Source organism: Coffea eugenioides, chromosome 7 (genome assembly GCF_003713205.1).
Source record: "Coffea eugenioides isolate CCC68of chromosome 7, Ceug_1.0, whole genome shotgun sequence".
In the NCBI taxonomy this organism is placed as follows: domain Eukaryota; kingdom Viridiplantae; phylum Streptophyta; class Magnoliopsida; order Gentianales; family Rubiaceae; genus Coffea; species Coffea eugenioides.
This window is the reverse complement of record NC_040041.1, coordinates 20,880,698-20,897,937: the sequence shown is the minus strand read 5'-3', so window position 1 is coordinate 20,897,937 and position 17,240 is coordinate 20,880,698. Positions and strand designations below refer to the sequence as shown.

The 17,240-nt window shown below is 37.5% G+C and overlaps 1 protein-coding gene and 1 pseudogene across 1 annotated transcript; both read right to left on the bottom strand.

Moving 5' to 3' along the window:
* Positions 1 to 4,975: 4,975 nt before the first annotated feature.
* LOC113778456 (splicing factor 3B subunit 6-like protein) lies at positions 4,976 to 5,523 on the bottom strand. Its single transcript, XM_027323872.1, has one exon. It carries the CDS (start codon positions 5,424 to 5,426, stop codon positions 5,046 to 5,048), a length of 381 nt encoding a protein of 126 aa, XP_027179673.1. The 5' UTR covers positions 5,427 to 5,523; the 3' UTR covers positions 4,976 to 5,045.
* Positions 5,524 to 7,670: 2,147 nt separating this feature from the next.
* On the bottom strand, positions 7,671 to 11,611 carry LOC113778198 (annotated as a pseudogene).
* Positions 11,612 to 17,240: the final 5,629 nt, after the last annotated feature.

Here is a 17,240-nt window from a genome sequence, read left to right as displayed (position 1 = left end):
GAGTAAATCTTATATACACTTACAGTTAAAAAAAAAAGTTTGAGGTCACTGATTTCAAAATGTATATTCGGACGTTGTATCTTTACAATTTTACATTGTACATTGTATCTTAAAAAAAAAGAAAGAAAAACAGCGAAGTAACAGCATAATTCGTTGTTTACTTGAACGGGAAAATCAATGAAATTGTCCCTCATATTTGTAACAAGTCCTTTTTTGGTCCATCATATATGAAAAGATGTAAAATGGTCTCTCACATTTATAAAACGTTATTTTTTGTTCCCTCACACATGGAAAGATAGAAATGGTTCCTCACATTTATTACAAATATATTTTATTAAACCTTTAGTTATATAATTTTATTTTACATAATTAAACCGTATCTATGATGTTATTATTACATCATTCGATTCTCTAATTTTTAGACCCTAACTCAACCAGTAAAGTCCACTGTCTTTTGACCATGATCCGCCATGGCCTTGGTGTAGCCGAGTTGCAGGATGGGGCCATTCGGGATGGCCAGATCGTTCATAAAGACCTCGGACTTCTTAAATTCTTGAACGCCTAGCTGGCGCCCTTCCGCCCTCGCCGTCTCTATTAGTTCGGCTGATTTCTTCTGCTCAACCTCTAGCTGGGTAGTCAGCTCGACGGTTTTTTTCTTTTCCAGCTCGCAGGCAGTCTGGGATTCGGCGAGCTGCTTCTTCGTTGCCTCCAGCTCTGCCTCGGTCGCCTCAAGCTGACTGGACAACCTGTTCTTGGCCGCGTCAGCTTGGGAGAGATTCTCCCCCATGTTTTCATATCGCTGAGCCAGCTCGGCACCAGCGACGTTGAGCTGCAGGTCCAACAGTGAGAAATCTACGGACTAAAGAGACTGATAAAATACCAAGTAGTTGAGAAGCTACCTGAGCTGCACTCAATTAGTAGTGCTCCAGCAGCTCGGAGGTGGGTGCGAGCTGGATAAAGTGATGGTCGCGGGGGAGCACCGAGCCCCTGATGAGTTCCCGAGCAGCTTCCGGGAATTGAGCTCGATCGTTCAGGGACAGCCCTCACTTCGGGCAGAAATGCAGGAGGTGTGGGTGCGTGCTTGGCTCGGAGGGAGGCTTCAAGGGGATCACATTCCTTGTGCGCCACATGGAGGATGGCGTCTCTGACCAGGCTTGTTGCTCAGCCGAGTTCACCCCGTAGTGGTCCAGGGGGGCGTCCAGCGGCGGTGTCTGAGCAGCAGAAGAAGTCTCTTCGGTCCGAGCCCTCTTCGCCACCGTCTTCTTCCTTTTCTTTTTGGGCTCCTCCCCGGGAATAGCTGCTGCTGCTTGAGTTGTGGGCCCTGGTGGAGGTAGGGGAGCAGTGCTGCCAGGGGCGGTAGAAGGCTCCTGGGCCGAGCTGCTGGAGCCCCCAGTTCCTCCGATGCTCAGCAGTTGAGAAAATCTTTTCACTACAAGACAGGAAAAGGGTAAGCTCGCATAAGGTTGTAGAGCTCATAAAAGAAAAAGGAGGATCAAGGATTTACAAGCTGTTAGCTCCTCGGGAGTGAGGGGTCGGAGGTCGGGTGCAAGGTCGTTCACCTCTGCTCGAATCAGCCCCGCCGACCGTAGCTGGGCGTTGCTAAATTCTTTCACCGATAGCCGAGCAGTCGAGCTGACCAAGCGGTCTAGCTCGGCCGCAGGAAGAGGTAAGGGAATGGGGTCAGATACCTGGGTCTCCTCCCTCCAGGTCAAAGGGGGAAACCCTATGTTCTTCACATAGAAGAACTGGCCCTTCCAACCTTTGATGGAGGAAGGGACATGAGAGAACAGCTCGCGGGTGGGAAGCTCCCCACCGCTCCTACGAGCAAAGTAGAACCACCCATGGACTGGGCCGCTCACTTTCATTTGGAAGAATGACCTGAACAGGTCCAGGGAGTAGGGAATCTCAAGGATGCGGCACAAGACCAAAAAGCCTAAGATCGACCTAATGGCGTTGGGAACGAGCTGGGTTATCCGAATTCCCCAGAAGGTAAGGATCTGGTAAAGGAATTGAGGGATGGGGAGGCGGAGACCAGCCACGAGCTGGTCCCTGTATATGGCTACGTACTCGTCAGGAGGTCGGCAAGCGTATTGCCCTGGCTGGGCAGCCCTAGCCTCGAACTGAGGGGGGATGTCATACCTCCCCACCAGTTCGTCAACATCCCCCTGGTCCAGGAGAGGGGGAATAATCTCGAATTCCCCGAAGTCGACATCTGGGCCCCTGGAGGGTCCTGCCCTGGCGCGAGCTGGGGCCACCTCCAGGGGAATCCCTGGAATAGCGGCCCCAGCGTCATGCCGAGCTGGTTGGTCCATGTTTAAGGATGGAGAATGTACTGGGGAAGGGAGGAATTCGGACCCAGACGAACTGGAAGAAGAAGAACTAGAGGAGGAAATTATTTCTATAGGGGCAGGTCGGGCTACTCTACGCCTAGGGGCCGAGCTAGTAATGTCTGACTGAGTGGACGATGAAGACATAAAAGGGAAAAGAGGACTTACTAGTGCTTAGAAGGAAGAGCTGAGGAGTGCTAGAAGGAGAAGCTGATGAATGCTTAGAGGGAGGCGCTACTCTCGGATGTCTTCACTAAGCGTGGAGCGAGCTGGTTAAATTTTGGAAGGAGAAGAAATGAGAGAAGAAGTGTGAAAATGACGTCTGGTGGGGCCTATTTATAGGCCACCAGGGCGGGAAGACGAAGAGTCCCGAAGGGAAAATTCAAAATTTATTGCTGAAACCGCCGTCTTGGGAGACGGTTGAGCTGACAGCTCTCATTTCTTGGAGGACGTGACTCATGGAACGACGGTTACCACAAAAGACGTGGCAGTTACTGGTGAAGGGTGTAATCATGGGATCGTGGGTTCCACGCCCAGCCGACCTGGCGCTTCGTAATTTGGTCTAGACTCACGCGACCCCTCGGTGACCCTAGACACAAGGGGGGCTAGTGTAGTGGGGCAAATCCACGTGTGACATGTGTCACCTCGGCAGACTGCGCACACTAGATCGGCCACACAACCTTCGCGGCTGGCTCGGCCCAGCTCGGCATAAGGGAACCAGCTCGGCCATATCAGGGGCCTTCCATGGTGGGCCTGGTGGGCCGCCGCCTCCGAACATTTAAGGGCCGTTGCATAAAACCCTAAGAAGACTCCGAACCCTAAGGGGACTTTGACCTCCATAAGGAAACTACCACCCGTCCGGTCCTATATATATTACGCTACCAAGACTACGCAAGGTACGCCCACATAAGTACTCTCTACTACTACCCTACTAAAAGGCTCTACTAACTTGTCCGTCGGAGCTATTCCGGGGACTTCTGTCCCGTGTCCGTTCTCTCTTTTCAGGACCCTTAGCTCGATCCGCCCTCAGGTCGGCTACGCCCGAACAGCCCGGCTCACTACAGCTCAGCTCGGATCTGGTTTTTGACAGTCGCATCAAATTGCAATAGGTGTCTTAGTTCCACCAATAGCCCACTAATATTCATTACCTCAAATGGCAGCAGAAACTTGATAATGTAAGAAGAGATGATCTCTCCTCATTTAGCGCAAAAGAAGAACCTGGAGACAATGCTAATACCTCATGCAATGAAAAAATTTATCAGGCAGAAGCAAGGAGTTTGAGCAGCCGCTACGTGAACAGAAAGACTATCCAGAAGAAGGTGCTTATTCCATTCCTGATTCCTAAACCAAGGCTGCTTTGAGGACTTGCAAAACACAAACCAGGCAGAAGAGATTTGACTTTGCCTTCTGCACTTGGGTAACAAATAATGCTGCCATCACCCTCAACCAAAAACGGCGTCTGGGAGATGGGAAGAAATGGACTGCTTAGTCAAGGGGTTAATCCCTTGCAAAACATCCCAATTCCAGCAGCAATACTATAAAAACTAGATTAGGCCAAAGATTTAAAGTGCAAGCATCATAGAAGCCAACACCATGACAGACATCACCATTCAAATTTATCAGCCCGGCTGCTAGAAAACCTTGTTTATCACCCTGTCTTCTGCAGCTATATGCATGTTAATGCATCAACCACTGGCATAAACCACACAGGATCAAACCCATACCCATAAGCAATCATTTTATTGAGTGAGCATAAATTTACCAACTTTGCAACAGGCTTATATAAACAACTTGAACAAGTTAATACTTGGGAGCTGTATTCATAACATGTCCTCTAAAGGAGAAGTAGCTTCTTCTATTCTTCCCACTTCACAAAAGCAACTTGTTACAGTGTTGTAAGTTAAAATATAGTTAAAAACACCTCTCTCTCACCTCATCTGTCAGTCCACAAGTTCAAATATTCAACTTTTGCTTCCCAGAGTGCAAAATCAGAGTTTTATGGCTACAAGCTCTTGTAGCGACCCTGTTTCTCCATTAGTTTTAAAACCTGAAATGCTGATGATACCTTCCCCCTTTTGTACAGGTTTTTCATCATCATCTCAAGCACTCTTCTGCAGTCATAGGTTATCCCAAGAGCCCTGAATGCATCTTGGTATTTGCTTCATAACTGCCAAACAACTAATCTTGCAAAACATTTCTCTCTCTACTAAAAGCGACAAAACAACAATCAACACCAGCAACACAATTTTAACCATAAAACTTAGTCATAATCGAAGAAGCAAAAGTACAAGCTGCACATTCAAACCACCAATTATTTGTACAGATGATTAGATTTTTTTTAAAAAAATTTTTTGGGATTGATTACATATCTCTGAAACTTTCTTTACCGTGCTTGATGATCTCGCTCTGCATATAATTCTTCAAGAGCGTATATCAAGCTCAGTTACTCTACGAACAAATAAAATTTTATCAGATATAGATATATATATATATATTTAACTATACCATATATAGCACTGGGTGATTCAAATATAGACACCAAGAAATTCAGTATCATATCCAGAAAATTGTAATACAAATATCACATTAACAGAAACACCAGATAACAGTGATTCACCCAACCACCACCACACCCACCCACCCCCCCACTCCCCAAAAAAAAGTACATCAATTCCGTAAAAACCCTAAATTAAAAGGAAGAAAAGCTAATTCGGCTATCTACTTATCTTTAGCGGCCAGACCAACCCCATACTTCTCTTGCAACTTAATAATCTCTTCTTCTTTCTTCTTCTGATCAAACTTCTTGCTCATCTTAGCTTGCTGATAGTAGAGAACGATGAGGTATTTGTTGGCGACATTGAAGCCAGACAAGTGGTCGACGGCGGTTTTAGCATCATAGATATCTTCATAAACAACGAAAGCGGTGCCGCGAGTATCCTTGTTCGTGCCGATTCGAATCTGCCGGATGGCACCGTATTTCCCGAATATATCGTACATTTCCTCGCTGGTGATGTTGAACGGAAGGTTTCGGACGTAGAGAACTCTGTTCACCTCTGGTGGAAGCCTTGTGTTGCCCTTCCTTAAGCTGATTGTCGCCATCTTCTCAGAAGAGAGGAGAATCGACGTCGAAAATGATTTCTAGGGTTTAGGAAATTGCAGAATTGGGAAATTTGGGAATGGAGGGCAAAAAATTTCTATTAAGGCACCGTGTAGGCGGTTACCGAGAAATAGGATTGTTAATAGGGCCGGACTAACCCAAAATCGGCCCACTTAGCCGCAAATAATTGGGAGCCCGGCTTGGACCATTATCAATATAAATTAAATGGTGATAGTTCATACATTGTCAGTGTATATAAGATTTTACTCTTATACACATATCATAAATTAAATGGTGATAGTGTATACACTGTTAGTGTAGGAAAAATTAATCCTTACAAGAGTAAATCTTATATACACTGATAGTGTATATACTATCATCGTTTGATTCATGATATGTGTATAAAAGTTAAATTTCAAATTTAAATTTTATATAGTTGTCTTTCATCTAATGCTGATAGTGTATACACTATTAGTGTAGGAAAAATTAATCTTTATAAGAGTAAATCTTATATACACTTACAGTTAAAAAAAAAAGTTTGAGGTCACTGATTTCAAAATGTATATTCGGACGTTGTATCTTTACAATTTTACATTGTACATTGTATCTTAAAAAAAAAAAAGAAAGAAAAACAGCGAAGTAATAGCATAATTCGTTGTTTACTTGAACGGGAAAATCAATGAAATTGTCCCTCATATTTGTAACAAGTCCTTTTTTGGTCCATCATATATGAAAAGATGTAAAATGGTCTCTCACATTTATAAAACGTTATTTTTTGTTCCCTCACATATGGAAAGATAGAAATGGTTCCTCACATTTATTACAAATATATTTTATTAAACCTTTAGTTATATAATTTTATTTTACATAATTAAACCGTATCTATGATGTTATTATTACATCATTCGATTTCTCTAATTTTTAGACCCTAACTCAACCAGTAAAGTCCACTATCTTTTGACCATGATTTCAACCAAGTTAGTGTCTAGCGTGAGTTTCAAAACACTATTTGAATTCAGAATTGGGTTTTATTTGGGGAAAGGGATTAGGTGCTAGCACGAGACCTCTTATTTGGAGGGAAACGATCTGTTGATCCCATATTACCCCCGAAATTTTTTGATACATAATTAAGGTTTGCATTATTTAGACGAAATACTAACCAAAGATGGTGTAATTAATGACATCATAAATATATCTTAATTATATAAAATATAAAATATATAGATAATTCAATTTTATTCATATTGCAAATGTGAGGGATGATTTTCCATCTTTCTATATGTGAATGACCAAAAATGGCCTATTTGCAAGTGTGAGAGACCAAAAACAGGGCTTTTTACTTCAATGATTTTCCCTAATTTGAACGGTATGATTTAACTTTTCTTTAGCAAATAAGAACAACTTATGATGAATTCTTTATCTACTCCTCAATAGATGTAATATTCCAATTATGTAAATGCCAATTGAATCGATTTTATTAGCTATGCATTCCAAACTTTTCATATTTTTTTTGTTAGATTTGACCAGTCTATTAACTCTTCATCAAAAAAAAAATTTAACAAATAATAAAAGAAAAGAAAGACCTGTTTTATAGTTTTTCTTTCGAAACCCAAAGAGCTTACGTCAATTTTTACAAACCTAAACCCCGAGAGAACCCCAAAAGCCGGTATCCTTTGAGATCCCACAGGAGACTTATAACTACCAACCCAAACCCTCCCAACCCCGATGTGGGATACATCTCAGGGAATGACACCCCAAACCTCCACAACGGGGGAGCCTGCTGCTAAGCCCACGAGAACCCAACTCCCCCAGAGGCGATGTTTCTTTCTTTCGAAACCCAAGACCTGTTTTATAGTTGAACATAAACTACATGTATATAAACTCGCGATTATTTTGAGACTCGGTATCTTTTTGTTTCTTTACTTGTTTTAGTTTTTGGCTTTGTAGAACGCCAAAACTTCAACCTATTCTAAATAAAAAGATCAGAAAATGGAAGCCATAATTTCAAATTGTAATTGAAACAACTGATTGTGATCCAAACGAAAATCTCTAATTGAATAAGTAAGAAAATTTCAGAAGAAAATGTTAACCGATCATGCTGTCTAAGTTTGACGTCCTTGTTATAAGATTTGGCTGTGGTGGAAACAACTGACCGAAGCCCACCTGAACCTGCCCCTTGCCCTAGCAGCTGAATGCTATTATAACTTGGTGATAGATGCAACAATTCGCAACACCTGAACTACAATTCATAACTCATCATGGGGTTCATCTTCTGAATCAGCAGAGCTTCCCCCTTCTTATGATAGGATTGAACACAGCTTCCAACTCTGCCATCTTCTCATCGTAGCCTACCTTCTCTGCATTTTGATTTTCATCCAACCATTCAAGTGCTTCCTTCAATGTTGTCTCAATGCTCTCTTTGTCATCAGAATCAATTTTGGCTGCAAGCTTGTCATCATCCCTGATGGTGCTTTTCATGTTGTAAGTGTAGCTCTCGAGTTTGTTTCTAGAATCAATCTTCTCCTGCACCTCCTTATCCTGATCTGCGAACTCTTCTGTTTCCTTTACCATCCTATCAATCTCCTCCCGTGTGAGACTCCCTTTCTCGTTGCTGATGGTAATTGAGTTCGATTTCTTGGCTGCCTTGTCTATTGCAGTTACTTGTAGTATGCCATTCGCGTCCACCTCAAACATGACCTCAATTTGGGGCACTCCCCTACAACACCACGATAAACGTTATTTAGGTAGTTCATATCCAGCTTGCAATAAAATCAATGATACTTTGCATCATCATCAATTGATTTTCAGTTTGTTGCATTATTTAAACAGAAAAATTTTGACGATTCAGATGATCTAAGAGATTGTGTTACCTTGGAGCAGGTGGAATGCCAGACAGGTCGAACTTTGCTAGCTCATGACAATCTTTTGTTAAGCTCCTTTCACCTCGATAAACCTACAATTTTCCAGCAAGGAATTTTTTTCTTGTTAGTGCTATTTATAGAGCAAATTAAAGATATCTTCCAATTAATTACTCAGTATAGTGATCCGTATTTTGCCATTACCCTGATTGAAACTGTGGTTTGCTGATCTTGATAAGTTGTGAAGATCTGAGACTTCTTGGTTGGAATGCCGCTGTTTCTTGGAATCAATTTTGTCATGACTCCACCAACAGTTTCAATGCCCAGACTCAAGGGAGTAACATCAATGACAAGTACATCTACAGAAAACAAAATACAGAACCAAATGGATGTCATATTCAGTTTCATTCCCAAAATTAAACCAATTAAATTTGAACAATGGTTCTTTAAACGAAGAGCTCTATAAGAATCACTTGCCTTTAGTTTCTTCACCACCATGGCCACCGAGGATTGCGCCTTGAACCGCAGCCCCATGGGCTACAGCCTCATCTGGATTGATCCCCTTGCTTGGTTCTTTCCCGTCAAAGAAATCCGTCAACAGTTGTTGCACCTTGGGGATCCGAGTGCTCCCTCCAACCAATACAATTTCATCAATGTCAGTCTTCTTCAAGCCTGCGTCCTTCAAGGCTTGCTTCACTGGTGCCATGGTCTTTTTAAATAAATCCATGTTCAGTTCTTCAAATCTTGCCCTTGTTAGTGGCTCGGAGAAGTCAATTCCATCGAAGAGTGACTGAATCTCAACGCGCACTTGGTGCTGGTTACTCAAGGCCCTCTTAGCTCTCTCACATTCCTTTCTGAGCTTCCCAAGAGCCTTCTTATCATTGCTGATATCTTTGTTGTATTTCTTCTTAATCAATTTCACAAAATAGTCTATTACTCTCTGATCAAAATCTTCTCCTCCCAGATGAGTGTTGCCATTGGTGGAAAGAACCTCAAAAACACCTCCATCAAGAGCTAATATGCTAACATCAAAAGTACCACCACCAAGATCAAAAACTAGAATATTCCTTTCCTTTTCTTGCTTATCAAGACCATAAGCAATTGCAGCTGCTGTTGGCTCGTTAATAATCCGAACAACGTTTAGCCCTGCAATTGTTCCTGCATCTTTTGTAGCCTGCCTTTGTGCATCATTGAAATAAGCTGCAAACACAAAATACACAGTCAATTGTAATGAGATTAAAAAACCAACTTTAACTGTTCTTGTTTATACTGATCTTTTGATTCTTGTGGACTAAAACGGGCGGAATTCGAAGTATCTGAAATTGATAATGTACCTGGAACATAATAATTGCGTTCTTAACTTCTTTTCCCAAATAAGATTCAGCTGTTTCCTTCATCCTTTGCAGCACCATAGCACTGACTTCCTCAGGACTTAACAACTTCATCTCACCATTTTTCATCTTAACATCAATATAAGGCTTCCCATCTTTGTTAGCAACCTTACAAGGTAACAGTTTCATATCCATTTGAACCTCAGGATCATTGAACTTTCGTCCAATAAACCTCTTAACATCAAAAACAGTGGATTCAGGGTTAAGGGCTGCCTGATTTTTTGCAGCCTCTCCAATCAACCTCTCAGTATCAGTGAATGCAACCCATGATGGGGTGATTCTGTTTCCTTGGTCGTTTGCTATGATCTCAACGTTGCCGTTTCGATACACCCCGACACAAGAATATGTAGTCCCAAGATCAATGCCTATCACTGTCCCAAGATTTTGCTTTTGAGTACCCTCTGCAGCTAATGCTATCCCTGCCAAGAATTCTTCAAAATTTTCCCAAAAAAAAAAAAAAAAGATTAGAGACTTCCCATTCATCTTTACCACAAATTTAAGTAAAACAAGCTATGCAATTATTGAGGTTGGTTTTCTGGATAGTAATAAATACTAAAAATATCATTGCCATAAAAACTCGAAAAATTCTTAAGGACATTAATCTTTGTAATCTTTATGGTTTGCACAGCAATTACAGGGGTAATTATTACCAATAAAACAATAAACAGGTTAATATTCTTTTTCCAGGTAGGAGAAATTTGTTGCAGATTGGCACAAAGGAATTGGATTATCGAATTGTTACTTGTTAGTTGTTACACTACTGATCTTTTTTTCTTTCTAAGCTCATATGATTTTTTCCTTTCGAAGAATATTTCGTAAAATTATTAGTTTTGAATTTTGACTATCTATGCTTATATGAAAGTACGGATGCAAAAAAAAAAAAAAAAAAACCCAAGAAAAGTATAAAATCAAAAAGTCGAACAAAGTCGTGTGAATCACATAATTCAGTAATGTAACATTAACAACTGATGAGAAACTTTGTTTTAAAAAGAAAAAAAGGAGTAAGAATCATGCTAGCGTTCGTTACCATGCTTAGGACTAGAGATTGTTCAAATCAGAATTTAGTTTTAAGCTACAAACTAATGATTCAACTTCCAGTTGTAGATTTCTAAAACTAATAATTAGCCAAACCAAGAAAGAGAAAAGAAAAGTTATCTTAGTTAACCATTGAAACGAAAAACTCAGAAGACCAACCAAGATAATAGAGCTATACTAAGCAATTGATGAGGTTTATTAATGATGATTGCAACGAAATTTACTCACATAATAATAAACATGGCCAAAAAAAAATGAATCTAGGGATGCCTAGTAACAGATACTAATTACAATTAAGATTTATTTACATAATAACAAACAGCCATGTTTGAACTGTGAAAAAAAAAGATGAAGAAGAAAACTCTTATGGATTAATACCTGAAACGAAGAGAAGAAGAAGCCAGAAAGCTTTATTCTTCAGGGAAGAAGAATAAGGCATTGTCGTCAATATATATTTGTGAAAGAAAATATCAAGAATGATAAACTAAAAATAATGTATTGCTATTTGAAGGTTGGATATGATATGCTTTTGTGAGCTGGTGGTATGTGAATTTATAGACTTGCATGGTGAGAAAATTGACAAGAGTTTTACGAATACTATTGGGATTTTGAATTGGTTGGGGTGATGTGTTTCTTAAAAATGAATCAATTTGATTGGTTCAAACACTTTGCATAACGTCACTTTGCTAAATCTTGGAAGGGAGGGATTACATTTCTTTTCCAATTATAATTGGGTTTATATTGCATATTTAATTTCACTTTTTTCCTTCTTTGAGTATGGTTGGGTTTACTCTTTCTACCACAAAAGGTAAAGATTAAAAATGCATAAAAAGAAAGGGGTTGCCAATTCAACTCAAAAAGATTGTTTAAGAAATTTTATTCCTCATCGTTAGCCTGATTATGTATTCTTAAAAGAAGTAGCATAGTCAATATAACAAAGGGTAGGGCTAAATCCACACCCCTAGTATTAAAGTGACAATAAAGCCCATAGTAGTTTTATGAAAAGTTCTTTCAATATAAAAACTTGTCTTTCATACAACAAGAGAAGTTTAAAAAATCAATTACAAATTTTAATTAATTTAAATTGTTTAATACCATCATCCTAATTATATATGGATCTGCTAGTATTTTCTAAAATTATTCTTCAATCAACTTTGAAGTGCAATGTGCCAAAAACGTAAAAATATTTTCTTAACACAATTTTAAAAAAGAAAATCTCTCATCCCCTCTTACATGATGGAAAGAGACAAAAACAACCAAATAAGAGGAAAAAATAAATGCCATCAAAGTGAATAAAGAAATGTCAGAAATTTTAAAACCATTCATAATTATGTAAATTTTAAGTCCAAATTAACACCCTATACATTTTTTTAACACCCTAATTTTTAATCGAAAGGGTTTCTACCAAGCTCCATAAATGCTATAGGTCTTTTGGTCAACTTGGTTGTAAGGGTGTGAATTTAGATTGTGGAAGTGTGGATTTAACCTCATCCTATAACAAAACATTACTTGACAGAATCTCTAAGGGCTGTTTAAAGTTGGGATAATTTCAAAAACCTCCCTTGAGATTTTGGACAATTTCACCTAGTTTTCTTGAGATTTTAAAAATTACACATACCTTTCTTTAAGTTACTATTATGGCAACAAAAATTATTCAGTGGTCAAAATTTTGAATGAATAATCTAAAACGCCCTCATAAAATTGTGAAGTTCATTTTACTTTCCCATAAAATTCTTAAAAAATTTTGGAACATATACAACATCACAAAACCACATTCAACTCTAATCACTACTATCCCAAGCCTTCCACATTTTCACATTCCAAATTAGTACCATTATCTATAGGACCACAACCACTATCAGTCCCTAAATTCTAAAACCTCAAATGAAACAAAAAAAATCAGCACTATTAATTCCAAAAAAATTTCACCAACTGCATTAATATAACATCCTATTTCTCAAATGTTGGAGTACCAGAACTAGTCTTGTCCTTCTTAAACCTTCAATTCACATCTTCTTCTACTCATCTGTAAATCCTCCAAACAAAACTAAAATAAATTTGTAATATGTTTCAAATTCTGTTTTCAACATAATTGGTTATTCCTTGAGTGAACCTTATTTTAGTTTCCATTGAATGTCTAATTGTGTGTAATGCATTCATATGCACAAGATTAGGAGCGGATTATTTGATTGCATGAAAAATATTGATATGTTAAGGTTATTATGATCATTTTATAAGGCCAAGGGAGGTAAGTGTAATATTGTAAATCTTAAAGATACTAGGTGAAATTGTCAGAAACTTCAAGGGAGGTTTCTAAAATTACCCCTTTAAAATTCTTACTAAGATGAAGTTTAATTTTGGTATCTTCTAAAAAAATAAAAATTCATAACTGATTGGATTTCGATAGTTTCAACTTTCAAGTACTAAAATGCATTTAACCTCTTTCTGGATGAAAATTTAAAATCTTTTAATACGTTGTCAAAAAATGTTAGTCCAGATGGAAAATATGATTTTCTTTTTCACCATCCTTTCTATTTTTTGCTTGAATAGTTGCCAACAATATACAAAGCAATCAAAGGATGATTGCCACTTTAAATGGAGATAACAAACTTCTCTTCGCAAAATATTGTGAAAAGCATGTAACAAATTTGAAGCGGTGCTAGAATAGACTTTTGGTTGCTGAACAATCTCTGCTTTTTACTTTGTGATTGTGGATATCGTAAAAAATTTGTTTTGGAAGGTATATAATCTAGAAGCCTCGAATTCTTTTATGCACCTTATGTGAAAAAATGGTAACCAAGTGATAAACTATTATTTACACTATATCTTTCTTAAATTTTTTTCAACTCTTTTAGAGCTACAAATACTTAATAGGGATAATTTCAGAAACCTCCCTTGGAATTTCTTATAATATCACTTAGCGTCCTGCAAGTTTCTAAAATTTCACTTATCTCTTTTAGATTGACACCTTTTGTGACATTTTAGCCCCTTTTGTGGAAAAGCAAGAGAGAAATTGCTTTTCTTCCAATACTACCCTTATGTTATCCTATTTATGAAACTTACATCAACAATAAAAATTAAAATAAGGCTAAAAGATGAAGCTGAAAATATCCAGAAATTGATTATATTCTTAACATAGGCAATATTTTGATATTTAGTCATGAGATCATTTTTTGATTAATATTTTTAATGTTGGCTTATATATATAGTAGGCTTTACATACAAACCGCACAAATAACAAAGATAATTTTAATTTAAAGTACAATTTGGATTACATCATGTATTAAAAAATACTTCCTCAAAACCTCGCTTGACTTCCTTAAATCCGTCCTGCAAACTTTCCTAAGGTGTAATCACTTACCAAAATCCTTTGCAACAGTTGACATTACTAAATTTAACTTAACCACCACCTTTGCTATATCACCACCATCTAATTACAGAGGATCATGGACTAATATTGGATGGTCATTTGGTTATTTTTGTTTATAGTTTTGGGTTAAAAATTCTCTTTTAATTTGGGATTTTTGGTTAAATAATTATTAAGAATGCAAGGGTAATGTCATCAATTTATGACCATTGAAAGGGATATCTAACCTTGTCAAGCTGATAGGGAAGGTAAGTGAGATTTTAGAATTCTTGGGGTGCTAAGTGATATTAGAAGAAACCTCAGGAGAGGTTTTTGAAAGTATCCCTACTTACTAATCAGCAAACTATCTAAACTTGAAAGTGAGACTTTTATTCTTGGATCATAGTCCAGCTCTTTTTTGTAACTGAACCAAAATTTGAAGCATCATCTTTTGCACTCAAAGGACATTATTGTTTCTTTGATATATAAAAGGGACATATAATTCAAAAAAATTAAGTGTTTGTTGTTTAAGGGGCTAATAGCTCTTCTAGACATTAGTGATAGCAGATTCCTAGATCTTGACAAAAAAGTTTTGAACATTAAATAACAGATTTTGATGTCTCGATGAAATATTTTTTAAGAATAACAGATTCCAATATTTGAGCAATTAAACCTATTCATATAAGAGAACAATTTGCTTTAGCTCCTACATATCTTGTGTGGATGGCAAGGTTGACGAGTCGATGAGCCAAGGTAGAGAGACTTGAACATGGCACTTTTGATGTCGTTTATCATCTCAAATATCCAGTCAGAACATTGGGGATTTTAATCTTTGACAGAGCATGCATGTTAGTTGTAATATCAAACCATGCAAGGATAGACCTTTTATTGCATACAATCCAATGCAAATTATGGCTAGTACTTTGTTACTTGCTAATAACATGGTTTGATTTATATGATCACGCAATCTATAGTTTTTCAAGATTTTTTAATAGAAACAAAAATGAAAAATTGAAAGGAATTTCTGTGGATTAGAAATGGGCAATGTTTTAAAACCCGGACCGTCAATTGAACCGGTGAGGTGAAAGGGTCGAGATTCAATCGGTCAGACCGGTTCAACCTCGGTTCAATGAATTTTTTTAAAAATAATTTATATAAATATATATATGCACAAAATAAGACATGCAATAGACTAATTTAAAACTTTATATGATGAAAAGTTCACTATTTTTTAATAATTTGGATTTTCAAAAATAAAATTTTAAAATTATAAGTTAAAACAAATAAATTTCATCTCAATTTCAATTGTATCTACCAAAAAATCTTAAATCCAACCCAAAAATATCACAATATTTTGAAATTATACAAAATTCACGTCTATGAGAATTTGACATTGTGAACTTAAATTTTAATTTACGTCTTTGAGATTTAAAGATTGTAATTTAAAAAAGAAAGTTTGGAGTTCGAAAGAAATTAAGAGAATTGAAAATAGAAATGCAAACTTGATAAGAAACAAAAAATGAGATAAAAGTGAGTGGTTGTGGCATTAAATAATTTGGGTTAAAGAAAAATAATTCTTTTTTAACTTTTTCCAATTTAATGGACAAAAACAAAATTAAAAGATAGAAGAAAATATCAATAAATTAAAACTAATGAGGTTTGATTAAAAATGGAGTGACAAAAGAAAAGATGAGAGAGAAAGAAAGAGTTGAAGATTAAAAAGAAAAAGTCATGAGAGGATGAGGTTTTGTAAGAAAAATGAAAAAATGAAATATAGATGTTTGTTTTATATAAATAAGTTATAAAAAAAGCAAATAAAATGTGATGGTGCCAATTGTTACATAATTGATCTTCGATTGCATAAGGTCTTGAGTTCGAATCTTGAATAGAAGCATTTTGCAAACAAGTCAAAAAAAAAAAAAAAAAAAACCGGTTCAACACGGTTCACGGTTTTGACCGGATTTGACCGGTTCTCTAGCAAAGTCAACCAAAGCATAGAACCGGACCGGTGCCATGGCCGGTTCGCAGTTCAACCGGTCGAACTGGCCGGTCCGGTCCGGTTTTCAAAACATTGGAAATGGGTACCAAAAATATCATAACCAGGTGAAAGAAACAAAAAGAAATACTGGCGCATGTGAAGTGGATACTGATACAATAACAAAGTGATTATTACAAGAGAATCATCAAATGCCTATCTTAATGGTAGCTGCATCAAGGTTCGTATAATTGAATTTAAATTGACTCACTTTGATGTAATTCTACATTATTTCAGAACCATCCCATGCAAACTATCACAAATTCGTGCTACAACATGTATCCTCTTTATGAAACGAAACAACTGGAGATAAAGAGAGGTGCAAGTTATCGTGAGTTTAAGCAACATTAGACTAATTCTCCATTTGATTCTAGTCCTTGCCTAGGAAATGCAGTCCTCAAAAAGTGACCAGATGACAATGAAAAGCAAGAATTGAGGATTTGATTGTGTTTGGTAAGGAAAATAATGACAATCTTGCTGACAGATCATCGCAACAAAAGCCAACAAATTTGATATAAGTTTAAGCAGAAGCCATGAGGTATCCACCACTCAAAAAGTAAATTTGTTAGTCAAGCACCACATTACATTGCATCTATGGATGCTACATCTTAGGTACATTCTTAGGACAGATGGTTGATTCCCAGTCTAAACCATATCAATGGTACAGTAGGAAGATGAGAGGAGGAAGAACAAAAATATACAAAGTAATATGCACTTCCAAAAGAAATCACGTGCAGATGAGCCGGTGAAGCTTGAAAATGCGTCTCCCAAAGCCATATTATTATGAATCTAAAGATGAATACTGAGATCATCCAAGTTAGCAGACCCTTGGATCCACAACCCATGCTCATTTGCGAGATGAAATAAGCATATGAAACACAAACGAGGAGAGGTGTCTCACACAGATGATGCTGCTTTGCAGTCACTTGGAAAAGTGGCTAAAATTTGCTTAAAAGATATTTTGTGGTCTTCTGTGTTTTCCTGTTTCCATTAATAAAATGCAGAAAAAGAACATAAGACAATGTGATAAAAAGCCCTCAGCCTATGACCACCATTCATACTAACTGTTTATTGGAAGGCTTGGGAGATGAGGATAATATGACAAATGAACAGCATGAACTTGCTATTTGCAATTATGGTTAATATTCATT

Coding starts and splice junctions, on each gene's coding strand:
- LOC113778456 (XM_027323872.1), bottom strand. CDS start 5,426: ATGGCGACAATCAGCTTAAGGAAGGGCAACACAAGGCTTCCACCAGAG.